Source organism: Myotis yumanensis, unplaced genomic scaffold (assembly GCF_028538775.1).
Source record: "Myotis yumanensis isolate MYYU_CA2020_CCGP unplaced genomic scaffold, mMyoYum1.0.hap1 SCAF_16, whole genome shotgun sequence".
NCBI classification, from domain to species: Eukaryota; Metazoa; Chordata; class Mammalia; order Chiroptera; family Vespertilionidae; genus Myotis; species Myotis yumanensis.
Window position 1 is genome coordinate 34,693,885 of NW_027223767.1, and position 26,181 is coordinate 34,720,065.

General features: G+C 54.1%; 3 protein-coding genes across 6 annotated transcripts in view; 1 reads left to right on the forward strand and 2 right to left on the reverse strand.

The window, feature by feature from the left end:
• The first annotated feature begins 96 nt into the window (after window positions 1-96).
• Window positions 97-2,841, forward strand: PRR29 (proline rich 29). 2 transcript variants are annotated; one of them, XM_070393370.1, is made up of 6 exons: window positions 97-177; window positions 480-555; window positions 858-964; window positions 2,103-2,326; window positions 2,460-2,530; window positions 2,723-2,841. In XM_070393370.1, the coding sequence occupies exons 1-6, from the start codon at window positions 118-120 to the stop codon at window positions 2,749-2,751; spliced, it is 567 nt and encodes a 188-aa protein (XP_070249471.1). In that variant the 5' UTR covers window positions 97-117; the 3' UTR covers window positions 2,752-2,841. The 2 variants fall into 2 exon arrangements, with proteins under 2 accessions (XP_070249471.1, XP_070249470.1); XM_070393369.1 differs by having other exon boundaries at window positions 2,460-2,841.
• A 902-nt stretch (window positions 2,842-3,743) lies between these two features.
• On the reverse strand, window positions 3,744-13,556 carry ICAM2 (intercellular adhesion molecule 2). Of its 2 annotated transcripts, XM_070393368.1 has the most exons (5): window positions 13,197-13,556; window positions 8,278-8,374; window positions 6,279-6,545; window positions 4,940-5,260; window positions 3,744-3,944 (listed from the first exon to the last, which is right to left on the reverse strand). In XM_070393368.1, the coding sequence occupies exons 2-5, from the start codon at window positions 8,348-8,350 to the stop codon at window positions 3,766-3,768; spliced, it is 840 nt and encodes a 279-aa protein (XP_070249469.1). In that variant the 5' UTR covers window positions 8,351-8,374; window positions 13,197-13,556; the 3' UTR covers window positions 3,744-3,765. The 2 variants fall into 2 exon arrangements, with proteins under 2 accessions (XP_070249469.1, XP_070249468.1); XM_070393367.1 differs by lacking the exons at window positions 8,278-8,374; window positions 13,197-13,556 and adding an exon at window positions 6,933-8,065.
• An 8,387-nt stretch (window positions 13,557-21,943) lies between these two features.
• ERN1 (endoplasmic reticulum to nucleus signaling 1) overlaps window positions 21,944-26,181 on the reverse strand; it is a 70,161-nt gene continuing 65,923 nt past the window's right edge. For both annotated transcript variants that reach the window (XM_070393151.1, XM_070393152.1), the window contains one exon: window positions 21,944-26,108. In XM_070393151.1, coding sequence (XP_070249252.1) covers window positions 25,857-26,108 — 252 coding nt within the window. In that variant the 3' untranslated portion in view covers window positions 21,944-25,856. The remainder of the gene's footprint in view (window positions 26,109-26,181) is intronic.

Below are 26,181 nucleotides of genomic sequence, written 5' to 3' on the forward strand. Positions count from 1 at the left end.
AGCGACTTAAGGCAAACGCCCCAGGAATCCCGAGCGGGTGGGGCGGGACCTGCGGTTGCCAGGGAGGAGACTTTGGCGTCGCGTCGCCAAGGTAACCCTGACCGAAGGAAGCCGGCTATGGCCTCTGGGACTGGAGGGAGCTGGGGTCATCCCCCACCGCAAAGGGCAGCCCCCACGGTGAGGCTGAGCCAGGGAGCGGAGCCTGCCTTTCCCGGGAGGCCTGGGGGCGGTGGCAGAGTTGGGGAGCGGTCACGGGGTGGGCGGGCCGGGGAGGGGTGAGAACTGTGGAGGGGGTGGTGGGGGATGAGATGAGGAGAGCGACCCAGCTGGAGAGGAAGAGACTTGGCAGGGAGCCGGGAGGCCAAAGGGGCGCTGAGGGGTTAGGGAGGCAACTGGGGCGCGGGCGGGGCGGGGGCGGGGGAGGGTTGGATCCCCAATCCCTTCTCCGCTTAGCCTGGCTGAGTCACCCCTTTCCCCAGCCCTGGGTGACGGTTCTGCAGCCCTTCCCATGGGCCGTCCCACCGCCACCCCAGCAGCCAGGACGTGTGAAGGAAGGTGAGACTCCGGGCTCCCTCTTGCCCCTGTACCTCCCTCTAACCCGCACCTGTCTGGGCATTGAGGCTGCATCACCACCCGCTTCTGTGCCCCAGGGCTGGGTGTCTGGGAAAAGGCCCTGGGTGGGGCAGAGGGCTGGGGTGGGGGCAGGGGGCTGGGGTGAGGGCAGGGGGCTGGGGTGGGGGCAGGGGGCTGGGGTGGGGGCAGGGGGTTGGGTGGGGGCAGGGGGCTGGGGTGGGGGCAGGGGGCTGGGGTGGGGGCAGGGGGCTGGGGGCCATGCCTGCTGAACCTCCGTCCCCTAGACCTGATGGAGCTGATGCTGCTACAAAACGCACAGATGCACCAGCTGATCCTGGGTCGCCTGGTGGCAGCAGCGCTCAGCCCCTGGCCGGCCTTCTCTGGCCCGCAGGTGGGAGGCTGGGGGGTGGGGCTGGGGGGGATTCTCCCCCCACCCCTGGGGGCTGCCCACCTGTAGGTCCAGGGGTGGGGTCCATCTGGGGGGTCCCCTGGGAGAAAGGACCAGGTGAAAGGAGCAGGGAGTCAGCCCACACCGATCCGTCTGGGTCTGGTTGGCACTGACTATGTGCCAGGCCTTGGGCCAGTCTCCATGGGTTGGGGCTGGGGTCCCTAACCCAGACCACGCAGGCCTTGTTTTCAAGCAGCTGTCCCTGCAGTGTGTCCCTCCCTGGGCTGCAGGCCCCGGAGGGCGGGCGCCAATGCACCTGGACCTGCAGGCGCCTGGTACTTAGGGGCTGATGTTTGCTGAGAAGCCAATGAATAAATGAATGACTATGAACACCAGGCAACTTTGGCTGCGCCGGCACAGGAGGGGTGCCCTGCCTGCGTGCCCCCCTGGCTGGGCATGAGGAAAGGCTCCGTGGAGGGGCAGGTGGCCTTAGAACAGTGATGGCGACCTTTTGAGCTCGGCGTGTCAGCATTTTGAAAAACCCTAACTTAACTCTGGTACCATGTCACATATAGAAATTTTTTGATATTTGCAACCACAGTAAAACAAAGACTTATATTTTTGATATTTATTTTATATATTTAAATGCTATTTAACAAAGAAAAATCAACCAAAAAAATGAGTTCGCGTGTCACCTCTGACACGTGTGTCATAGGTTCGCCATCACTGCTTAGAACCAGCCCTTGACAGCCACATGGGGTTTTGATGGTTGGAGGTGAGGGTGTGTCCACCACCCAGGCTGGCAGAGCCCTCCAGCGGCCCTGGAGTGAGTGGCTCCAGGGCCTGGGGCAGGCCAGGGGCAGCTTCCTGGCCCCCTCCCCAGCTCTGGAGTCAAACCTGGATTCCTCCAGTCCCTGCTCGCCTCTCATTAGCTGGGTGACCTTGACCATCAGCTCAGGCTCTTCAAGCCTCAGGTTCCCACCTGCAAAATGTCTCCAAAGTGCCTGCTTACATGTAGCAAATACCAAGAACCAGTTGATGATGCAGATCTGGAAAAATAATTTAGAGGCAAGGAGGAGTGGGGGTGGGGAGAGCCTGACCCTGTGTCACCTCCCCTGCCCCCCGCCCTCGCAACCCCCAGGTCCACATGGAGGGTCCGAAGGAGGAGAGTGAGGAGGAAGAGGAGCTGGAAGCCCAGGAGGAAGGGCCTCTGGTGTTCCACCACCACTACCTGCCCTGCCCGACGCCCGCTCTGGGCCTCCAGCCTCCCTGGCCAGCACCTTTCCTTCCCCCTCCGCCACACCAGCCCCCCTTGCAGGATGCACCGAGGATCCAGCAGCGCCCTCCTGCCAGGAAAAGGGGGGTGTAAGTGAGGCGAGGCCCTGCTCTGGCTGGGCTGGAGGAGCTGCCTTGGGGCTGGGGCGGGTGGAGATCGCTGTGGGTCAAACCGCAGAGGTCGCTTCTGATGGGGGCATTTCTTTTCTCATCCCCACCTCAGGAGAGCCGTGCCCCCACCCCCACCCCCCAGTGCCACAGGGACTGTGGGTGCGGATGTACCCCCGGCTTCAGGTAGGGGCAGGGGGTGTGGGCAGCAGGCTCCAGGCCTAGGGATGGGTCAGGAGGCTAGGGGGGTCGTGTTCCCCCGAGGGCGGGGGTGCTGTCACTGCTGCAGGCAACTGGCCCGTCCCCTTCCCTTTCCCTCCTTGGGGTCCACTGAGGCAGGAGGGAGTCAAGATGAGGGTGCTGTCTCCCCCCACCCAGATTACTATGATGCTGAGAGCTTACTATGAAGACAGACGCTGGCCCAGGGACCCACCCCAGCTGCACTGCGAGGCTGGATACAGCCCCCCCGAGGGCCCCTCTGGTGCTCACAGCCACACCTGACAGCCCTTCTCTGCCCAACCCCAACCAGGCCCTCCCCTCCAGGGTGAATCAGTCTCCTCCCCTTCCCATTAAGACCTGAGCCATCCCATCTCTTCTCTGGAGTGTAAGCTCATTAGGTTATTCACTGTTCAAGGCCCTCGACCCACATGAACACCCAACTCTGCCCCACTGTTTGCTTCCCGGGCGACGGGGAGGCTGGGAACGAGCCCCCCCAGACCTCAGTCCCTCACCCCTCTCTCTGGGAAGGCCAGGGCTGCGGGGTCTCCGCTTGGCCTAATAATGGAGCAGGAGGCGAGAGAAGACTGGTTTTGTTGTCCACAGCTCTGTAAAGGCCAAGATGTGGGAGAATCCTGACTGGGAGGGTCCTGGAGCTGCGCCAGCTCCCTGGGGGCCCCCACCCTCCACCTCCACCAACAGGAAGCTGGCTCTGTTGCCGTGTCCTGCTCCGACAGGGAGTGGCCCGAGTTCCCGAGGGCCATGTGGGAACAGAGCGTCTCTGCCCGGCCAGGCCAGGGCACACTGCCCAACCCCACCGAGGAGGCACTTGTCACTCGGGCCCGATGAGGGTGGGCGCCTGGTGCCTCCGCTGGTCAGCATGGGGGCGCCCCAGGGCTGGGCTGGTCCGAGGCCTCTGTGAAGCAGAGGGTGGAGGGACACAGAGGAGGCTTCTAAGGAGAGAAGTGTCGGCCGATGAGTCACCTGCCCGGCCGCTGAGCACTCTCCCAGGAGGAGACACGAGGCACGGGGTTAGGTCCAGGCGTTTGTATTCAGACTAGAAAAGGAACTGTCCCCCAAGTCCTCTGCGGCTCGTCACTGTCCTTCTGCCACGGCCGGCCGGGCCACATCGCTGAGAGCCACGCTGAGTTCCAGTGGCTGCCGGGGCCGTGGCCACGCCCCCCCCCCCCCCCCCCCCCCGCAGGCTATGCCCGGTAGGAGCGTCTCAGCCTCCTCCACGCGGCTTGTACCCCGTAATTGCCTCTCCGCCTCTGGTGCCACTGCTGGCCGAAGACAAAGCACAGCAGGACGGACGCCACAAACAGCAGCAGCAGCACCGACACCACGGCGATGATGATGACCATCTGGTTGTCCGGCATGGGCTCTAGGGGAGAGGGCAGTGGTCTGAGAAGGCCTCCGGGCCTTGTGTGCACATACGCATAACCCGTGGACGCAGACAGTGGGGTGGGGAGGGCTGGGTGGGGGGGCGGAGAGAGGGGGCTGAAGAGGGTCGATGGGGGAAAAAGGAGACACATGTAATACTTTCAACAATAAAGATTTAAAAAAAAGAAGAAGAAGTGCTCTGGTCCTAGGTGCCAGGGCCCAAGGGGGAGTGAGATCCACCCTCATCCATCCTGCAGTCACCCGGTCCCAGAGACGAGTGACAGATGGTGTACTAACGAGGGGAAAGGTGAGCTGGGGTCTGGGCTACCGGCCAGACCTCGGTGAGACTGTCAGGGCAGCCTGTGGGCTCTGGGCACCATGGTCTGGACAGGGCACGCCAACCCCTCCCTGGGCAGAGCCGAGTGAGTTTCTACCAAACTCGCTAAAGACAGGGAACACCTGCCATCAAGAGTCACAGAACCGCCCTGGCTGGTGTCGGTGAGCAGGGAAGGGTCGTGGGTTTGATTCCCGGTCGGGTCGGGGTGTGCGCGCGGGAGGCAACCAATAAATGTGTCTCTCTCACATCAATGTTTCTCTCTCTCTGTCCCCTTCCCTCCCTCTCTTCCACTCTTTCTAAAATCATTGGAAAATATCCTCAGGTGAGGATTAACAATAACAAAAAGAATCAAAGAACAGTGGAGTTCTAGAAGACCTGAGGGGTCAGTTAGGTCAAACTTCTCATTGTAGAGAGGAGCCAGAGAGAGGAGGTTGACTTGGTCAAGGTCACACAGCTCACTAATGGCCAAGCAACTAGTCCAGGTCCACGCTGGGGCTTGGAGAGAGCTTCAGGGAGGAGGGACCCCTCTCAGGACCCAGTGTGGGGCCCCTGTTGCCTACCCCCCGAGCTGGCAGACAGTGGGCTGAGGTTCTGACTTCCCTAAGGGCCTAACGTGTCCTTCCCCCCCTCTCCGGGGCAGGCGGGGGCCTCCTCCTCACCATGGATCTCAAGCACCTGGGGCTCTGAGGTTCTTTGGATCAAACCCCCACCACGAGGCTGCAGGTCCAGCTCAGCCCGGCAGGAGAAGTTGTGGCGACCGTCTTCCTTGTGAGCCGTGCTATTGTGTGTGATCATGGCTTCTTGGGGGGCAGCTGTTGCCCCCTCAAATCTCTGCATGTGCAGGGGCTCCTGGCCACGGAGCAAGGTGAGGGTGAGGTTCTCAAGGGGTGCCACCGCCGGCACCCTGCACTCCATGGTGAAGACTTTGCCCACAGTCACCCAAGTGGGCTGCAGCTTCAGCAGCACTTGCTCTGGGGGGTCTGTAGGGGAGAAAGTGGGGAGGTTAGGGGCACGGTCCCAGCGGGCCCACCCAGCCAAGAGCACCCCCTATCAGCACCGTGTGCTCAGGTCCCCGGCTGGACTTGTGGAGGCTGGGGCCTGGCCTGCCCCAGAGTGTGAGAGAGGAAGAAGGAGGCCGTTTAGGGTGAAGGGTGTGCCGGGTGGTAGTTTTACGAACGTGATGGGTTCTGCCATGGACAAGAATGGAGGCGGTTAGGTGTCTCCAAAGAGAGGGTCAGAGACTGTGCAGCCAACTAGAGAGATGTACATGTTTGCATCTGTCTCCTTCCTCTCCAGAATTTTAAAAACTAAACAGTTGGGCAATTATGTTCAGAGAGACTTAGAAGGGAGTGCTCACTGGAACTGGGCATGAGCTGTGAGTTCTCACTTAACAGGCGGGGGCCAAAGTCAGACCTGCCTTCATCCTCTAGGGTCAGGTTCACAGCCCCCTCAATCCCTTATCCAACGGAGCCCTGGGTGCGGCCTGCATTTCCCTCTGAGCCAGACATCTCACCCCAATCACACCAGGATACTATGTTGGATCTAGGGCATCATTTATTTGATCCATTAATGGGGAGGATCCCAGCAGCACCCTTAGTGCCGAGATGTTGGGAGAATCCCGGCCTCTCCAGGCCTCCGTGGCCATGGGCAGGTGTGTGTGTGATGGTCCCACATTTGCCGAGGGCCCTCAAGGGAAGAGAAAAGCACCCGGGGACTCCTCAACCTCCCCTGGAGAGCGTGCAGCCCTCCTGATGGTGCCCCCACCACTGGTCATGGGATCTGGGGTGTCCCCCGGACGGGGCTGCTGCTGAGCTGGGAGGAGGCTGTGAGCACTGCAATCACCCTCTTCTGAGCAAGCCTCAAAGGCGGGGTTGCCACAGGCCCACGGAGGCCAGCGAAGGGTGGGAGCAGACTCTGAGCCCAGGAGCCCAGGGAGGAGCAGAACACCCAGGAGCAGGCTCGGCGCTGGGGCAGGAGGGTCGTGTGAGAGGCACTCACAGAACATGGTGATGCTGGCATTCCTCTGCAGCTGCTTCCCAGAGCAGGTGAAGTGGCAATATACGACCGTGTCCTTGGAGACGTTGAAGACCCTGTAGAGCTCCCACTGAGGCTGCTTCTCCAGCAGAATCTTGCTTAGGGTGGTCTCCAAACCGCTGACAGTGGGCTGCAGACAGCTGGTGCTGCAGTTGATATCAGAGTACTCTCCGTGCTCCACCACCAGCTGCTCTGGCGACACGTATACCTCGAACGCCTCGTCGCCAGACCCTGGAAGACCAGAAACTCTGGGCAGCAGATGTCCCCGCTGTCCGGCCCAGTGGAGCTGCCCACCCTGATTGAGGGGGCGGGGCCAAAGAAGAAAGGCCAGGGATGGTCCCTCTGCTCCTAGACCCTTGACCCTTGTTCAGGCCTCGTGGGCTGTCTCCCTGCCTCTGGGTGCCCCTCCTCCAGCCTGTCACGTCCAGGCAGATTCGTCTTCCTCACGTGCTTCTCTCTCCATGGAGGGGGACCCCATTCCACCTTCAAGGCCCAGCCCCAGTGTGCCCTCCCTCCTCCACCAAGGCCTCTCCGAGATGAAGGTGGACTGTGTCTTCGGAGCTTCTGTGGCCCAGGGTTCAACCCATCCCTCCCTCCTCTCCTTTCTTCCTCAAATACTTTTTGAACGCCCGCTTTGTGCCGGTACTGTTCTGGGCTCTGCGGGAGTGAACAGAGCAGACCAAGTCCTGCCTTTACAGAGCTCACATTCTAGTGAAGAAAACAGACAACAATAAACAAACATCCAGCCCATTGGATGGTGGTAAGCGCCTGGGAAACGAAACAGGGGGGTGTATGTGTATGTGTATGTGGGGAGGGAGGGGCACTTTAGCACAGGCCTCACCGAAATAACAACATCTGAACAAAGACATGAGGGAGGTGGGGGTGAGCCCTGCCAATATCTGGGGGAGTATTTGTAGGAGACGCCCTGGGTCGGGAGTGGGTGTGCTGTGTCTGCCTGCGGAAGAGCGAGGTGTCAGGATGCTCTAGCTCAGCGAGGAAAAATGCAGGGGAAGCGAGGTCAGAAAGGAAATGGGACCACCCTGCCCATGGCCCGGGATTGTCCCAGTGATTCACACTCCTACGGACTCTCCCTTCGCCATTTTGGAGCTTCTAGAAGGCAGGACCCTGTCCCCCACTGTCCTGTGTATGACAGACTCAGGAAGCATTTGATGCATGGAGACTGAGCCCTCAGCACTCACCTCTCTCTCAGCAACGACCAGGAAGGTCCTCGATCCCAACCAGCTGGGCCCAGCCTGGGTCCTGTGCTAGCACCATGCCCACATGCCCCCACGCAGCCCCCAGATGGTAGGACATAATGAAGTGGCAAGAGACGGGCTTTGCAGGTACATAGAGCTGGGTTTGAATCCCGAGTTCACCATGTGCCAGCTCGGCAAGGTGCTTGCTCTCTCTGAGCCTCCGTTTCTTCATCTGTGAAATGGGCTAGTAATTCCTTTCCCAAAGCTGTTGTGAAGGTTCAATGAGATAGCACTTCAAAAGCATCTGGCAGGTTGTGCAAAAGGGGGTGCGTGGCACCTGGTGGTATTTTCCCTCACCGTCCCCTTGACCCACTGGCAGGGCTTTCACTTTCGCTCTGAGGCCCTCTGCTGCCCTCTTCTGTCCCCTAGGCCGCATCTGAAGACCAGGTAGGCCGGGCATGCCTTCACCTTCTCTTGAACCCCAGCATCCTTCACCTCCTGAGGCCCCTACTCAGCCCACCATTTAGTCCCCATGACCTGCCACATCCACACCATGAAGCTGTGGGGCTATTCAACCTGGTGTCCCAAAGGCCAGGACCCTCACCTGCTGCCCAGGTGTCCATAGCATCCTGTGCCCATGGCTGGGGCCACTATGTCAAGGCCTCCGAGACTTCAGGGTTAGCACCCCGCCCCTAAAGCTGGGGGAGCAGGCAGCCCACCCTCTGGGCTGGCACAGGCCCAGTCAGGAACCCCAGGCACTGGCTCACCTGGGCAGAAGAGCAGAGCGAGAAGAGCTGCGGGCAGGCCCCAGCAACAGAAAGGGGACATCTCAGATGGCATCCGCGGGCTGGCAGCGGAGGGGGCCTGCAGAGATAGAGAGCAGGGTCAGGGAGTGGTGGCCTGGAGTCATGGCGGAACCGCCAGCCTTTTGTAAGCTGGTGACTGCATTTCCTCTCATTATCTGAGCGGTTCTTGGGAAGCCACGTGGAAGGCGGCTTCCTCCGCCTGGGCTGCAAGAGTCCAGGCAGAAGAGGGCGGAAGCTGCTGCTAAGCGGGGCCACAACTTGACCCTTGGGCATGCTCAGTTTAGAGGTGATGAGTGCCCACACGTGGGCAAGCAGGTACACGTGTGTGCGTGATGTGCGTGCACACAGGATTCTGGCGCGATGTGTGGGCACAGAAGACAGGGGTGACTACAAGCCCCAAGTCTCACAGGACACACTGTTGGGATCCCCTCTGGGAAGAAAATACCCTAAGTCAGGACCTGTCCAGAACAGGGTCACCCTAGCAACGCAGATAAAGAGCTGGGCTTTTCTAGGGAAACGCAGGTGGGACTTGGAGGCACTCCAGCTAACAGCCCAGCACAATCTACTGAGACCTTCATTCCCGCATAGCTTTCAACCTGGACCTGTCCCTACCCAGCTGATACAGGGACAGCCTGAGGCCCAGAGCCTCAGGAAATGTCCCAGCCCCCGGCAGCCCAGCCACAGAGGTTATGGGATCAGTCCGACTGTAGCCCAAATCCTCAGCCTCCATTTCCAGACCTGGCTTGTGGGGTCTCCCCTCCCCATCCAGGTGGGGAACAGAGGTCGGGGTTAGGGTCTGACAAGCTGCAGTGTGTTTCCTGGAGGCTTTGTCATCTGTTGCGGGATCCTCAGACGCTGTGAGGGGGTGAGGGGGAGTCCGATGGTGGGGAGGGTCTTGCCAGGAGGCTTTGGTCCTGACACATCCAGCCTTCTTGCTCCAGCTGTGGCCAGGAGGCCCGGGGGCCAGCTGGCCTGGGAGAGACAGGACAGCAGCGGGCTTCCTTGCTTTCTCAGCCCCTCCTTCCCCCCGCTCCCCCCCGCCACCCCAAGAAGGGGCCTTGCCAAAGGGATGCCCCAGTTTTTTCAGGGCTCGGGCCAAACCTCATTCCTGGGTTGGGAGGGCGGGGAGAGGCCATGCCCTTCTCTTTGGCTGCTGTTACTATCGTATGTGGTGTCAAGGGCAGCCCTTGTCAGCAGGGACCTGGGGAAGCCTGCGACAGGCTGCTCTCTGGGCCTCGGAATGACACAGAGAGAAGATGGAGAAGAGAGTGGAACTGAACTCCAGTCCACGGTGCGGCTGCAGGAAACACTCCCCCAATCCAAGCTAGAGGCTGAGGGGGCACCCCAGGGGACCAGACAATGGGCCCTGCTGTGGTGGGGGCTCTGTGGTCTCCACTGGGTCCGAATAATAATAGTAACAATAACTACAAAAATAATCACAACAGTAATACAATAAAGTGAACATTTACTGACTGCCGGTCACAAGCACTCCACAAACATTAACTGATTAATCCCCAACTCTCCGAGGTAGGTACTGTTACTGTCCCCATCTTACAGATGGGGAGACTGAGTCACCGTTGGGGCAAACCAGGCCTGTGCCCATGGCTTTGTTGGACATGTGTACTGCATTCTGAGAGCTGACATGTCAGTCTCCCCTCCCTCCCCACTGGCCTTTCCATCCATGAGGGCAGAAGCTACAGCCACCAGGAAGTGACACTGCTTGGCACACAGTAGGTCTTAATAACTGCTCAGTCAGTAGATGGATGGATGGGTGGATTAGCAAATGAATGAGAGACAGTCTTGATAAACAACCCAGAGGACCTTTCTGGTGGGCCCACTCAGCCTATCTTTCTCCTTCTGGTGATGTCTCTGCTGCCCCCCAGGCTACAGCTGGGCTATAAACAGGGACAACCAGGGTCCCATGATCTTTACAAATCCTCAGATTTTTAATGTGATTCAGGCTGGTTCCCTTGGAAACCACAGTTTTCCATGCGACTAGCAAATGGGCGTGACCCGGATCTTGACACAGGAGTATGGAATGGTTGAAAGTCAGAGGGTGGAAAAAGACAGCCCCGGCAAACAGTAACCAGGAGAAAGCCAGGAAAGCTGCGCTGATATGGGACAGAGGGGACTTTCACGATAAAAATACTTACTAGGAACAGGGTAAGTGCCTAAATGAAAAGGTCAGTTCACCAGGAAGTTAGGATAGTTCTAAACTTGTAAGTATCTAGCTTCAAAGAACTACAAAGAGATAACACCACCATCAAAGCAAGAGGTTTTAATACACTTCTTTCAACTACGAATAATGAAGCAGACCAAAAAAAAAACACCAACCCAGTAAATGAATAGAAGAGCTGAAACACAGTTTAAAAGCGTGATGGGTGCCTATAAATCAGAGAATACAATTTTTTTAAAAGGTTAGTTTTAAAATTCCATATATTTGGTAATGTAAAAACATGCCCTGAATAACCCATGGATCAAAGGAAAAAAAGAGTAATAACACATTTAAAAAGATTTAGAATTGAATAGTAATGAAAAAACATATATTACACTTTATGGGATGCATCAAACATGGTACTTAGAGGGAGAGTTATAGCCTCGATGCTTGTACTAGAAAATAGCCTGAAATACACATCCAATTTAAGTAAGTAGTCAAGAAATTAGAAAAGGAAAAAACAAAGTAAACCCAAAAGTAAACTCAAAGAGAATAATGAGCAGAAATCAATAAACTAGAAAACAAAGTAGACAGGATGGATAAAGCCAAAAATCAGTTCTTGAGAAAACAGAATGGGCATATCTATTTATAAACAAAAGAAGGCACAAGTAATTATTATTAGGAACGAAAACAGGATCATTATAGGATTAAAAAGAAGATGTTCCAGCCCAGCGGCATGGCTCTCGGTTGAGCATTAACCTATAAATCAGGAGATCATGGTTCAATTCCTGGTCAGGGTACATACCCGGGTTGGGGGCTCGATCCCCAGTGTGGGGTGTGGGGCGTGGGGTGTGCAGAAGGCAGCCAATCGATGATTCTCTCTCATCCTTGATGTTTCTATCTTTCTCTCCTTCTCCTTTCCTCTCTCAAATCAATAAAAATATATTTCAAAAAAGAAGACGTGCCCTAACCGGTTTGGCTCAGTGGATAGAGCGTCGGCCTGCAGACTGAAAGGTCCCAGGTTCGATTCCGGCCAAGGGCACGTACCTGGGTTGTGGGCACATCCCCAGTAGGAGGTGTGCAGGAGGCAGCTGATCGATGTTTCTCTCTCATCGATGTTTCTAACTCTCTATCCCTCTCCTTTCCTCTCTGTGAAAAATCAATAAAATATATTTTAAAAAAAAGAAAAGAAGACGTTACAAATTCACAGAAAAAGGAAGCAGAATGGTGATTGCCGGGGCCTGGTGAGTTGTTTGACGGGTAGAGTTTCTGTTTTGTATGAGAAAACTTGAGGTTGGTTACAAGAAAACATGCATGTACTTACCACAACCAACTATTGCTATCAGGCAAAGAGGACTTTTATTACAAAGATATTGATAAGGGATAAAATGGGTGCCTAAATTAAAGGATCAACTCATAGCTCTACATAAGCATCTATCTTGAAAAAACTACATAGTATAAGCACCTATCTTGAAAAAAACTACAAAGAGATCAAACCACCAGCATAGCGAGATATTTTAATACACGTGTCTCAAGTACGGATAAAGAAGCACACTAAAAATGGAAAAATGGTTAAGATGGTACATTTTGTGTTATGTGAATTTTACCACAATTAAAAATGTCTACAAATAATTTGTGCCAAGAACTATGAAACAAAATAGAATAGGCATGCATATGTGATAAAGCACTAACAACATCGGGAGGGTGGCTACATCTGGGTGGGAGCGAGGAACGCACAGGTAGATTCAGGATTTAGGAACATTTCATGCCTGTGTTGAGTGTTGGGTTCAGGCCTGCCCATACTACCCTGCTGTAGAGACTGTACATGCGTGCTACATATGTTACGTTATGCGCCACACATTAAATGTTACTAAAAGGATGCCAGGAGAAAAGAGAAATTCCCACGTGTTAGACAGAAGAGGAGGCTCTATGGCTGCGGTTCTCAACCTGTGGGTCGCGACCCCTTTGGGGGTCGAACGACCCTTTCACAGGGGTCGCCTAAGACCATCGGAAAACACATATATAATTACATATTGTTTTTGTGATTAATCACTATGCTTTAATTATGTTCAATTTGTAACAATGAAAATACATCCTGCATATCAGATATTTACATGATGATTCATAACAGTAGCAAAATTACAGTTATGAAGTAGCAACAAAAATAATTTTATGGTTAGAGGAACTGTATTAAAGGGTCGCGGCGTTAGGAAGGTTGAGAACCACTGCTCTAGGGGAATGGGAGGGAAGTCCCCTCTCACGGAGGGAGGATTTCACTGGGATTCATCACGAACCCCAGATGCAAGCCCCAGAGGTTGGGGACTGTCCCTTCCCAGGCTCCGGCCCAGCTCAGAGGGCCCAGGGCATACCCATCTGGGCCCCTGGACCAGAAGGCAGCCCCGCAGCTCTAAATCTGTCACCGGGACAGAGCAGGAGAGGAAGCAAGAGAACAAAAACAGGAAACTACCACAAAGCGCAGTTCATGAACTCAGAGAGCAGACAGGAGCTCCGTGGAGCTGGGGACCTCTGCGATCTCCAGCCTTCTCCCCCAACCCCGCACTTGGAGTGTGTGTCTGTGTGTGTGTGTGTGTGTGTGTGTGTGTGTGTGTGTTGGGGGGGGGCGGGGATGAAGGTCCAGGGAGGGGGAGGGATTGGAACTCAGGCTTTGATGCTCCATCCCAAATCCTTTCCACCCTGCCAAGGGAGGTGAGAAGCGTGGCCTTACCTGTCATCTGCTGGATGGAGTGAGTGATGGGGAAGGAGCGGTGGCCAGGGGTCCAGCACACCCCGAGAGGTGGAAGCTGCATGAGATGCTGCCGCTGGGTGCCCTGGTGTCTTGGGGTCTGACGTGTTAATTCAAGTTTCTTCCTTCCTTCTACCCAGAAGTCACGTGCTTCCTATGCCTGGTTCTCATCGCTTTCCGTCTCCCCCCCTGAAAAAAAACAAACGGTGGTTAAAACACACAGAGCCAACAACGTCAGCACGTTAACCTTTCCTGGTGTACGGTCCTGAGGCATTCAGTACTGTCACACGCTGTGCCACCGTCAGCACCACCCATCTCCAGAACTTCCCCATCTTCCCAGACTGGAACTCTTCCCCGTGAAGCACTACATTCCCCAGCCACCCCTCCCCCCAGGCCCTGGCAACCAGTTTTACTTTCTGTTTCTATGAATTTGACGACTCTAGGGACCTCATATCAGGGGGATCTTTGTCCTTTTCTGACTGTTTGTTGCACTGAGCGCAATGTCCTCAAGGTTCATCCATGCTGTGGCACATGTCAGAATTACCTTCCTTTTTAAAAAATTTTAATTAAATTAAAATAAAAAACTTCTGATTAGAGAGAGAAACATCGATTTGTTGTTCCACTCATCCACGCATTCATGTATGTGCCCTGACTGGGAATTGAACCCACAACCTTGGCATATAGGGACGATGCTCTAACCCACTGAGCTGCCCGGCCGGGACAGAATTACCTTCCTTTTTAAAGCTGCATAATATTCCACTGTGTGGATAGACTACATTTGTGTCTCTACTCATCCGTCGATGGACACTTGGGTTGCCCCCGCCTTCTGGCTGTGGTGAATAATGCTGCAATGAATGTGGGTGAACAAATCTCTCCTCAACTCCCTGCTTTTGACTCTTTGGGGTTCATGCCCAGAAGAGAGATTGCTGGGTCCCATGGTCGTTCTGTTTAATTTTTTTGAGGAACGGCCATACCATGTTCTTCTCTCTTTTGAGGTGCAGTGTCTGTACTACTTGGGGCCTTTGATGAATGATAGAGTTCCAGGGTGAACCACCTGTTGCCCCTGCAGGAAGCTAGTCAACATCACAGAGCTGGGTCTTCCCTGGGATAGACCTGCCCCACCACCAAAACCTGTCTGTGACCAAGAACCATCCCTTTCTCAGATCACATCACATCCGCCACCTCGCCTAGCAATAAAAAACACACAAAAACAAACAAAAAACTACCCTAGCAGAGTGACTGTCCCAATAGGCAGAAAGAATCAAAGCTGGGTGCAGAGGTGGGTGCTGGGTGGCCAGCGAGGCTCGCCCACAAGCAGGGATCTCGCCCCCAGTGGCCAGCCCCATTTTAAACTCCTGGCTTAGCCAAGTCACAAAGTAGACGATGTCAGGGACCAACAGGACAGTCAAGGCCATGCCCACACAGGGTCTTCTAGGCTCGAAGCCATCTCTCCTGGTGCTTTTGTGTTTCGGGCTCTTCATAGAAGTTCATTTTGGAAAGTTCCTGTCTCGCTGCTGCCAAAACACAACCAAGGGAGAACGTCGAGGTGGGGGCATCAGGGCCAAAGGCTTTGTGGAGCCCGTGTGACGCTAGAGCTCTGATGGTATCTGATACACATTAGGACCCAGCCAGTGTGGCTCAGTGGTTGAGCATCAACCTATGAATCAGGAGGTCGGGGTTCGATTCCCCATCGGGGCACATGCCCGGGTTGCAGGCTTGGTCCCCAGTGGGGGTGTGTGTGCAGGAGGCAGCCTATAGATGATTCTCTCTCGTCACTGATGTTTCTATCTCTCTCTCTCCTTCTCCCTTCCTCTCTGAAATCAATAAAAATATATATATATACTAGAGGCCCAATGCACAAAATTCGTGCACGGGTAGGGTCCCTAGGCCTGGCCAGCGATCAGGGCCGATCAGGGCCTTCCAGCTGCCAGCTGGGTCCTTCCTTCTGGCTGCTGGCCAGGGCCTCCCTTCCCTGGCTGCCGACCGCCAGCCGAGGCCTTCCTTCGTTCTGTGCCACCCCCTGGTGGTCAGCACAAGTCATAGCAAGCAATCGAACTCCCGCTCTCCCAGTAGAACTCCCGAGGGGACACTTTGCATATTAGCCTTTTATATATATACTAGAGGCCCAGTGCACAAAATTCATGCACTTGTGTGTTGGGGGGGGGGGGGTCCCTCAGCCCGGCATGCGCCCTTTCGCAGTCCAGGAGCCCTCGGGGGATGTCCAACTGCTGGCCAACCTGGCAGTCAGACATCGTTAGTGCTGCTACAGAGGCAGGAGAGGCTCCCACGACCACCACTGTGCTCGCCAGCCGTGAGCCCAGCTTCTGGCTGAGTGGCACTCTCCCTGTGGGAGCACACTGACCACCAGGGGGCAGCTCCTGCATTGAGCATCTGCTCCCTGGTGGTCAGTGCCTGACTGGTCGTTCCGCTGTTTGGTCAATTAGCCTTTTATTATATAGGATAGATACAGTGGGGCCTTGACTTACGAGTTTAATTCGTTCCGTGATGGAACTCGTAACTCAAATTACTCATATGTCAAATCAAGAAGTGAACGAGTGGAGATCAGGGGGAAAGATGGCGGCATAGGTAAACACCGGAGACTGCTGACGCAAACAACCACTTCAAAAATACAACTAAAAGATGGAACGGACATCACCCAGAACCACAGGAAAGCTGGCTGAGGAGAGACTCTTCAACTAGAAGGAAAGACAGCAGCGTCCCGAGGCTCAGAGGAGGCGCAGTGTGGAAAATTTAAAGGTGCGGAGGTGCGCGCGAAAAGAGGGCTGGTGGCTGAGGGCGCGGTTGTCGTTTTCGGTCGGGAGTGAGTCTCAGACTTTGGGCTCCAGATCCGGGCGAGCCTCTAGGGACTCAGACTCAGACGGGAGAAGCGGGATTGTCCGGCATCAGTTGGAACCTAAGGGCAGCTTTCTCTCCGAAGTTTGCAGCGGCTGCCGGGGTTCTGTGAAGCAGAGCCTCTGGGAACGGGACTGAGAGCAGCCATAACTGCTCCCTCCGCCCGCCCTGCTGATCCCGTGCGACCCGCCCCGCCCAAGCCCTGCGCAGAGCCATTTGCAGGATCGCCTCAGGCAAAGGCTAGATTAGCATCTCCCCAGAGGACAGAAGTTTTCCCGGGCAGACACAGGTGATTCTCACAGCCAGTCGGCCTGGTGGGCAAATCCCTCTAGTATTAACTACAACAATCAAGGCTTAACTAGAACAAGACTGCCACAAAGACCACAAGGGGGTGCACCAAGAAAGCATAAAAAAATGCGGAGACAAAAAAACATGACAGAAATGGAGGATATGGAACTAAAAACGCAATTTTGAGGGCTTGCAATAAACTTGAGAGCCTCACGAAAACTAATGAGACCCTCGATGCTACGATAAAGAAACTAGAAATTAAGCATACACGGACTGAAATAAAGAATATTATACCCAATAGCAGACCAGAGGAGCGCAAGAATCAAGTCAAAGATTTGAAATGCGAAGAAGCAAAAAACACCCAACTGGAAAAGCAAAATGAAAAAAGAATCCGAAAATACAAAGATAGTGTAAGGAGCCTCTGGGACACCTTCAAGCGCACTAATATCAGAATAATAGGGGTGCCAGAAGATGAGAGACAGCAAGATATTGAAAACCTATTTGAAGAAATAATGGCAGAAAACTTCCCCCACCTGGTGAAAGAAATGGACTTACAGGTCCAAGAAGCGCGGAGAACCCCAAACAAAAGGAATCCAAAGAGGACCACACCAAGACACATCATAATTAAAATGCCAAGAGCAAAAGACAAAGAGAGAATCTTAAAAGCAGCAAGAGAAAGAGACTCAATTACCTACAAGGGAATACCCATACGACTGTCAGCTGATTTCTCAACAGAAACTTTGCAGGCCAGAAGGGAATGGCAAGAAATATTCAAAGTGCTGAATACCAAGAACCTACAACCAAGAGTACTTTATCCAGCAAAGCTATCATTCAGAATTGAAGGTCAGATAAAGAGCTTCACAGATAAGGAAAAGCTAAAGGAGTTCATCACCACTAAACCAGTATTATACGAAATGCTGAAAGGTATCCTTTAAGAAGAGGAAGAAGAAAAAGGTAAAGATACAAATTGTGAACAACAAACATGCATCTATCAACAAGTGAATCTAAGAATCAAGTGAATAAATAATCTGATGTACAGAATGAACTGGTGATTACAATGAATCAGGGACATAGAAAGGGAATGGACTGACTATTCTTGGGGGGGAAAGGGGAATGGGAGATGCGGGAAGAGACTGGACAAAAATCGTGCACCTATGGATGAGGACAGGGTGGGGAGTGAGGGCGGAGGGAGGGGCGGGAACTGGGAGGAGGGGAGTTATGGGGAAAAAAAGAGGAACAAATGTAATCTGAACAATAAAGATTTAATAAAATTTTAAAAAAAAAGAATTCAAAAAAAAAAAAATAAGTGAACGAGTGAGACAGGTGATGCTGGGCTGATGTTGTGGCGTTCACTGTGACGTTCGCTGCGCCAACTAGCGGTGGGGTATCTGAAGCTGGCTCGTAACCCGAATTTTAGCTCGCAACTCAAAGCAAAAAATTGGCCGAGAGACGGCGCGTATCTCGAAAAACTCGTTAGTCGGGACACTTGTAAGCCAAGGCCCCACTGTATGTAAAAACTTGTTTAAAAAAATTAGGGCACATGTCTGATTCACATTTTCCCCCGGAGTGATGGCTGGACTTGCCTCTTTTGGAGAAGAATCCCTCCTTTCTCGACCACAAACAGGTTTTCTGGGGAGCTGCTATTCTCCTACTCCACCCCACCTTCCTGGCCAAACGATTGCTCCAAAGTGGCATCATGGTATTTCAGGTATTTACTTGAGGTTTTTTTTGTTTTTTTTAAACAAGTTGGGGAAAGAGAGTCTTTTCCTGCCAGGTTGCAGAGGTCAGAGGAAGCCAAGCCTCCCATTCACAGGGCGATGGGTCTGTAAGAGGCGAGAAGGTCAAATGCTCAAAGAAGAGGTGAAAGTGGTCCGATGGTTCCAGTCCTTGGTTCCAGCCATTCCTGAGGCCTTTCCTGCAGGTTGGCGTCCACCAGCCAATTCTTTTGGCCTTTTTGCTTGAGCCGGTTTTTTTTTTTGTTTTTTTTTTTAATATATTTTATTGATTTTTTACAGAGAGGAAGGGAGAGAGATAGAGAGTCAGAAACATCGATGAGAGAGAAACATCGATCAGCCGCCTCCTGCACATCTCTTACTGGGGATGTGCCCGCAACCCAGGTACATGCCCTTGACCGGAATCGAACCCGGGACCCTTCAGTCCACAGGCTGACGCTCTATCCACTGAGCCAAACCGGCTTCGGCTGCTTGAGCCGGTTTCAGCGGGTTTCAGTCCAGAGCCAGAGACCACGCATCCCCAGAGGACTCGTCAGTCAGCAGGGTGGCTGCAGAGTGAACTGCACGTGGCCTGCACTGGCTAGGCTCCAGGCCCTACTTTGGTGCTGGGTCTTCACGACAGGAGAGGCTGGGAATGTCTTCCTGGAAAGAGAAAAATAAAGTAAGATTTGATGACAATATAACATTACTTCTGCCACTCCAAACATCCTTCCTCCCTTCTTTTTTTGAAAAATTGCTTTCAGAGCGGAAGGGAGAGGGAGAGAGAAACAGAAACATCAATGATGAGAGAAAAATCATTGATCGGCCGCCTCATGCACGCCCCCTACTGGGGATCGAGCTCACAACCCGGGTGTGTGCCCTTGACTGGAATCGAACCCTGGACCCTTCAGTCCTCAGGCTGATGCTCTATCCACTGAGCCAAGCCAGCTAGGGCCCTTCCTTTTTTAAAAATAAATGAAAGGCAATAATTGGAGGTAAGTGTATATCCTGATTTGGAGAACAAGCTGTCAGCCTATGAAAGGCCTCTGAACAGTAATGCCATCAAAATCTGCAGCTATCCCAGCGTTTCCCTAATTCATTTGGCCACTGAGCCCTTTAACCTCAGTGTACTCTCCTTTGGGACTCTGAGGTGCAAACGCAACTGTCCTAAATGAGTCAACCCTGGGCCTTGTTTCTCTCACCTGGTCCTAGCCACGCCGTAGGGCAGTGATGGCGAACCTATGACACGCGTGTCAGAGGTGACACGCGAACTCATTTTTTTGGTTGATTTTTCTTTGTTAAACGGCATTTAAATATATAAAATAAATATCAAAAATATAAATCTTTGTTTTACTATGGTTGCCAATATCAAAAAATTTCTATATGTGACACGGCACCAGAGTTAAGTTAGGGTTTTTCAAAATTCTGACACGCCGAGCTCAAAAGGTTTGCCATCACTGCCACAGGGCATGTGCGTCTGGGACATGAGACACCCCACCTGACCCCAATGCTCAGCTCTCCTGGCCCCTCCCCTCCCCTCCCCTCCCCTCCCCACTTCCTGTGATTCACACCAGCTCAGGCAGCCTCTTCCAGGAACTCACCATAGGGAAGGGTAGGTCTCAGTCATCTGTGCTTATCTGGAAGGAATCTGAGTTCAACCTCTGACCCAAAAAACAGTTTCTTCCTAGTCTGTTCAGGATGAGGCCCTTCTCCTCTATTGGAATCCCTCCCCCCCCCCCCCCCCCAAAAAAAAAAAAAACAACCAAAACAAAGAGACTCCTCACTCACTTACTCACTCACTCACTCACTCACAGAGCCTCCTTTGGCCCCTGGGCAGCTCAGGCTGAAGGGCAGCCCCTCCTGGAGCTGGGTCTGCTCTCCTGGACCCTGTTCCCCCGACTCCCGCTCAAACCTGGACCGAGACAGCAAAGCCAGTTCCTCCCGTGACAGGTATCTGAGGGCCTAACAGCAGTTTCTTCAAATGTCTGTGAGTTTCTAGGCCCCTCACAGCCCTACCCTTCACCCTCAGCCCCATCATTACGATCAAGGCAGGACTTCCTGTCACTTTCTTGGGTTGAGACTCAGCAGTCCAGTTGCTTGGCATCTTCCAGAATCTTGACTGGGTCACGAACCACGCTGGTGTTAGTCACTCTTTCCAGTTTTGTCTCACCTCCAGGCACACTCCACAGGCACTTCCGTGGCTTCCTCCAAGTCATGGAGCAGGCCTGGGAAGGGACTCAGAGAGGCAGGAAGAGGAGACAGCAGGGAAGAGCATTTAGTGGGCTCACTTGCCAATCCGCTCTGGGGGTCAAGTTGACTCAGTTACTGCCCCTCCTGTTTTTGAAACATGGCCCCCACCAACCCCCACCATCCTTCACTATGGTTTCCCGGGGCTGCCAAGCTCTTACCAGTCCTGCTCCTCTGCCCACAGCGGATGGGCCCAGACACGATTTTGGCCCTGCCGAAGCGTCTGGTCAGTCTCTCACTAAAGTGGAAGATGTCAAGGCCAAGGATCGAACAGGGCACTGATGCTCCAGCACAGTGCCTGGCCCGGTATTAGCTGTTGTCATGATCTCTTGAAGCTAACACATGACCCCAATGAGACAAACATAGAGTCCAATAAGTGCATTCGCTGATGGAATACAGTTGTGTATGTGTGTGCATATCTATATATATAAAAGGCTAATATGCAAAGTGTCCCCTCAGGAGTTCAACAGGGAGTTTGATTGCTCGCTATGACGTGTGCTAGCAACCAGGGGACGGTGCAGAATGAAGGCCCTGGCCGGCAGCCAGAAGCCAGGGAAGGAAAGCCCCAGCCGGCAGCCAGAAGGCCCTGATCGGCCCTGATCGCTGGCCAGACCTAGGGACCCTACTTGTGCACGAATTTCATGCACCGGGCCTCTAATGTTTAATAAAGTGCACCAGACACTAAGAAAACACATCGTCTTTGCAGCCCAAAGCTGACTCAGCACGAAAGCAGCAAACCCTGTCTCAGGGCCTGGAGCCCGGGCCCCGCCACCTGCTGGCCTCCTCTCTCTGCTCTCGGAGGCAGCTAAGGGTGCTGCCAGCTGCCTTCCTCCCTGGCCTGGGCCAATTCAAGAGGCAGACGCAGTCCTGGCGTAATAGCTGTGTGGGGGACGCAGGAGCTGCCTCTGCTGTTGCATCAAGTGACAGGAAGCGAGCCTCCCGTGTGCCCTTGGCTTTGCTGTGTTCAGAGCTGCAGACGGCAGGCGGGTATGTCTATGGTTCTCAGGAACGCTCCGGTGCCCTCTGAGGTGGGGAGAGAGGGGGCCACGTGGAAGGAGCCAGTCTTGAAGCTGAGCCCCGGCTACACTGTCCGGGGGCTGGTGGGCCCTTCAGCGTCTCCCTTCAGGTGCTGCAGGAGAAAGCAAAGCCCTCTGATTCTAGAGGGATGGATGGGAGAAGGAGAATGCGTTCCTTGGCATGCGGGAGGACACGCTCCGTGCTTTCCCAGCTCTGTGCTGGCCGAGTCACCTCAGTGGGTTTCTCTCATCCTAGACTTCTTGGTCCAGCATCCTATTCACTGTACATGTGCCCCAAATTCTGCTGGAGCCCAAGTCTCACCATGAGGCAAGTCTGTCCCAACTTGGCCACCTTCCTGGAAGTCAGCTCAAACTGATACTTCAGGGGACTTCCTGCAGTTTCAAAGGGTCTTTTCCCACAAAGAGCCACCAAGAAGGATGTCCCAGCCCCATTCCCTGCCGCAGACACCAGCGGGCAACTGCACCCCCACCCGCCTTCCCACCGCTGAGCCAGCTGCTCACCCTCACCAGCCACCCCCTCGCCCCGGAAGGCGGCTGGGATCAACCCCTTGGTCTGAGTGGTGGTCGCATCTTTAAGAAGATGAAACTGGCTTCCAAATCTAAAACTACCTTTATTTGTGGTTGGCTCAACATAAGACGCCATCATCAATCAGCAGAATTATAAAACTGTACAGGAGGTACAAAAATAGGCCATTTAACTTATATAATTACCCTCACATTGTCAAGCTTTAAAAATACACATAAAAGTTGTACAATCTGGCAGTTTATAAAATATAAAGCTAAAAAGGAGGATTTTAGGCTCCACAAAGAGGATTGTTTCACATAATTAACACACATTTAACAACTAACCACCCACAGAGAAGACACGATGGCACAGAATTATTTTTAAATCACTTAAAAATTAACATTTTTACCACGACCAAATCATTCACCCTTCACTAACAAAGCTACTGTAAGGCATCCATCCCGTGGAAGGATACAGTATAACTTTTCCTTTTCCAGTTTTAACATGGTCAGGGGTGTTGTCCAAAACAAATTGTCTATGCTTTAAGCAAGTGCAATGGTAACTGGGGTATACTTCAGAGTAAAAATTAAATAAATATAAATAGGTTAAATAAATAGGTCATTGCAAAAAGAACACTACGTAAGGTTTGCATCTGAGAACGTGGCAGAGTTGACTGGTAATGCTTTCCGGGTACTGGGGACACCCCCGTCACAGCTTCTGGGATACTGAAAAGGAATACTGCACCCACCCAGCGCGGAGCTCGGGAGGCGGGTGTGGGACCTTGGTCGCGGTTGTGGGTTAAGGCTGCCCGGGTGGGAGGCTCACTGCGGATGGTTCCGTGGTTCTCCAATGAGCACAGGAGAGATTTAAGTGCTGCTACAGTCAGAACTGGAGTCACGCATGGGAAATCACTGTTTCAAAAGGAAGTACAGAAGAGGGTAGACGCTTTGGTTTGAAAGATAACGGTCCAACCCTGGAAGGAGGAAATCTGGCTTATCTGGATGGGACACGCAGTGACTTCCTTGGAAAGGCTGCTGCCAGGCCAGGCACATCTGAACAACTCCAGGATGGCGCAGAACGGCCAGGGCAAAGCAACGCCGGGAGGCATGAAGGAAAGGGATTTTAGAAACCGAAGGAAAGCTAACGAGAAGGTAAGGGGGCTCTACGGGGTGCTGGGCTCGCTCTTCCTGCAGAGAGGGCTGTGGACGCAGAGCCAGCCCATCTTCCGCAGGAACCAGCCAATGAGCACATGGAAAAGGGGAACAGTCTTGGGAAACCCAAAGTGTCGGGAAGCTGGCCAGAGTCCAACTTCTGAAACAAGAGTGGCCAAGAGAAAGCACTGCTGTCCAAAGGCCCCCACGTCAGCGAGAGGTCAGAGCAGCAATGAGAGGGAGTCACACAGATACACGAGTCACGTCCACACAAAGCCTTGGCGGGAGGACCAGGGTAAATGCTGAGAAGGACCGTTCTTGACGGGAAGAAAATACTTTGCTGGGCCCACTGGCCTGGAGCTCTTCCAGTACAACACACGCAGCGGGCCGGAGTGACGTCTCCCCGCACAGAGCCTGCGGTGACTATCGCACTGAGACAGGATCTTGTACTTCGGCGCCCAGATGGCTCAGTGACTTACCAGGTAACATCAGTGAGTCCCGAAAGTGCAAATGCTCAGATGCCTAGTGACACGCGGAGTCTTTTATAAAATGAGTTAGAAAGCTCGAGAAGCAATCAGAGAAAAGTGTCGTAAAAATAAAACCGAATACTTCTAAAAAGTCCAACAGCCTTCAAGGACTCGTACTCCACGTCCCAGAGCTCAGCAGCACAGCAGGAAACCTGAATGCTAGAGGCTGAGACGGGATCTACCACAGGGTGTTTCCACGGCAAGTGTCTACGCAAGACCTCTGCAAGCCCCTGAAGGCCTGGGTCCCGAAGGCGATGAGGATAAGATGGACAGAGAGCAATGTGGTCCCAGGACACGGGCGCTTTAAGACTGAAAAGGTGCAAACCCCAAATCACGCCTTTCCCCAACCCTGGGCTCCTTCATGCACTGATGTTACCTTGTCTCTCACCACAGGCTCCTATGAGAGCACAGGTTCTATCTTGTCCCTCTCTCTGTCCCCAGCGCCAGTGTCCCAGCATGCGGTGAATCAATGAGTCTCAGTGGGTGGTTAGAAATATGATCAGCAGAAAAGGCATTTTAAAAAGAAGTTGTCCTGCAGGCAAGTTGAGCCAAAACAGAGAGATGACAAGTATCGGGCGGCTAAAAACGACCTGGCTACTCCGCAAAGAGAATGCTCAGCAGTGCGGCACAGCCGCACCCGGCAGCTGAGAGCTCGCAGCCCGGGACGTCACCCGTGGCACCTTCTCCGCCTGTCCCTCGGGCTGGTGGCACAGCGACCCTCGGAACGGAGCTGGCACAGGCCAATGAGAGCGGGGAGAAGAACCCGTCTGGCTGTGCAGGTCTGAATGAGGTAACTGGTGAGCTTCACAGAGGTGGGTCCTGTTTAAGAGAACGAGTGGTCTCAGGCATCATGGAAGGGAACGGACGTCTACAAAGGCAGAACCAGAGCCTGTGCTGCGTGGCCTTCACACACGAACACCACGAAGACATCGCACAGTAAGACACAGTGATTTCCCGTCAGGCAGTGAACTCCACGGTGACACTCGCACGCCCAGCGGAGTCTCCGAGTTCACCAGGGTGCAGGGCGGACCCGCATGAGCCGCTCCCCTGGCTGGAGAACGTACAGGAAACGCTTCCTCACGTGGTACCCTCACTGCATGTAACCACTAAGGCTCTCGGTAGAGAAAGGACAGGAATTGATTAAAACGAAAATTAAAAATTACATTAAATTTCGGGGGAGAAAGGACACGGCGATTTAGGGAATATTACTTTGAGGATGACGTGTATAGTGACGCTGTAATGCTTGCTCTTCACCGGCGCTGGAGAATGTTCTGAATACGAACACTCTTCCTGGCGGGGGGGAGAAGGGGGAGGGGGAGGGGGAGGGGTACCACACAGAATAGATGTATTGCATTTCTTCTTCATGAGCAAGCTTCACGTGACGCTTAGCTCACTTGTGCTAAGGTAGCATTCTACAGTGTGATCAAACTATAAAGTTATTAAAATCTGCCAAGAGAAACAAAAAATCCTGCCCACGAGGCACGTGGGGAGCCTGGCCTTGGCCACCAAGCCCCTGGCCATCCTGCTGGCTCCAGGGATAGAGGCCTCATCGTCTGCCCTCTGGCCCAGGGCTCTCCTGGGATGGCCACAGTGGCCAGGTAGGCCCTTGACCCTCCGGTACCGAAGGCCTGTCCCTGCCTGGGTCCTTGATGGCCAGGGAAGTATCACTTCTTGCCCCCAAATGCTCCTAAGCATCCCTAAATGGTCCAGGCCACAAAGCCACCATGGAGGCCACCAGCACATGGGGCCGCAGCTGCCTTGGAACCGAGCGTCTTCTCCGTTTCCCACACCTGCGGCCATGGACTCCCTTCCGGCGTGCGCTGACCTGTCCCAACACCACACCCCACTGCCCCGAGGAAGCACTGGGTCCAGTGACCTGGGACACTTGGGCGCACTGTGCTCAGTGACCAGTGACCTCCGTTCCTCCGTCGGTGCCCCTCAGCCTGCTGGTTGGGGAGAGCTGCTCCGGGCCCCGCACACAGGCAGGCCTTAGGATTTCTTCCTCCCGCTTCCTTCAAGGCCTGCAGGCTGACATCGAACAGGAAGTTTAAAAAGAAACACGTCTGAAGCCAGTCTATCCAGGAGGAGGTGGAGGTGCCCTGTTGCTGCCTGGGGACGGCCCTTCCCGCAGCTGTTCCCTGGTGGTGAAGCTTTCACCCCTGTCTTCCCAGCTTCCTGCAGGTCAGGAGGGGTCACCTCTCCCCATCTAGGGGTCAGACCCTCCTCTGCCAGCTGCAGAGCAGGCAGCTCAAGGCACTGGTTTGGGAGCCTGGTCTTCTTGCTAAGTGTGGCCTCTGGCCCTGGATTGCAGACAGGGGGCGCTCAGTCACAGCTGGGGCCACAAGACGGAGTCCGGCCTGGCTCAGGGGCGTCTGCAGTCTCGGGGGCCTGTGGCTCGGGGGGCGGGTGGAAGTAGTAGGGCTGGAAGAGCCGCTCGTGGCTGCACAGCTCCATGGCCCGGTAGGTGTGCGAGAGGAGGTGGGGGAAGCGGGACGTGAAGTAGCGCACGAAGTCGTCGGGGAGGGAGCCCAGGGTCTCCCGCACCTCCACGGGGAGCTCCCGGTAGTGGTGCTTCTGCAAACAGGGCGACACAGACATAGCCCATCAGTTAGAGAGCCCAGGAAACGCTGGTCAGAGACCCTTTTAT

Excerpts from the sequence above, each read along its gene's own strand:
- ICAM2 (XM_070393367.1), bottom strand. The coding sequence starts at position 7,065 with ATGGGCTGGATGTTTGTTTATTGTTGTCTGTTTTCTTCACTAGAATGT. Across the intron at positions 6,546-6,932 it reads ACAAAGCGGGCGTTCAAAAA|GGTCTGGCGACGAGGCGTTC; the intron begins GTATTTGAGGAA and ends CTGGTCTTCCAG. Across the intron at positions 3,945-4,939 it reads CCAGGTGCTTGAGATCCATG|AGCCCATGCCGGACAACCAG; the intron begins GTGAGGAGGAGG and ends CCTCTCCCCTAG.
- PRR29 (XM_070393369.1), top strand. The coding sequence starts at position 118 with ATGGCCTCTGGGACTGGAGGGAGCTGGGGTCATCCCCCACCGCAAAGG. Across the intron at positions 178-479 it reads CGCAAAGGGCAGCCCCCACG|CCCTGGGTGACGGTTCTGCA; the intron begins GTGAGGCTGAGC and ends CCCTTTCCCCAG. Across the intron at positions 556-857 it reads GCCAGGACGTGTGAAGGAAG|ACCTGATGGAGCTGATGCTG; the intron begins GTGAGACTCCGG and ends TCCGTCCCCTAG.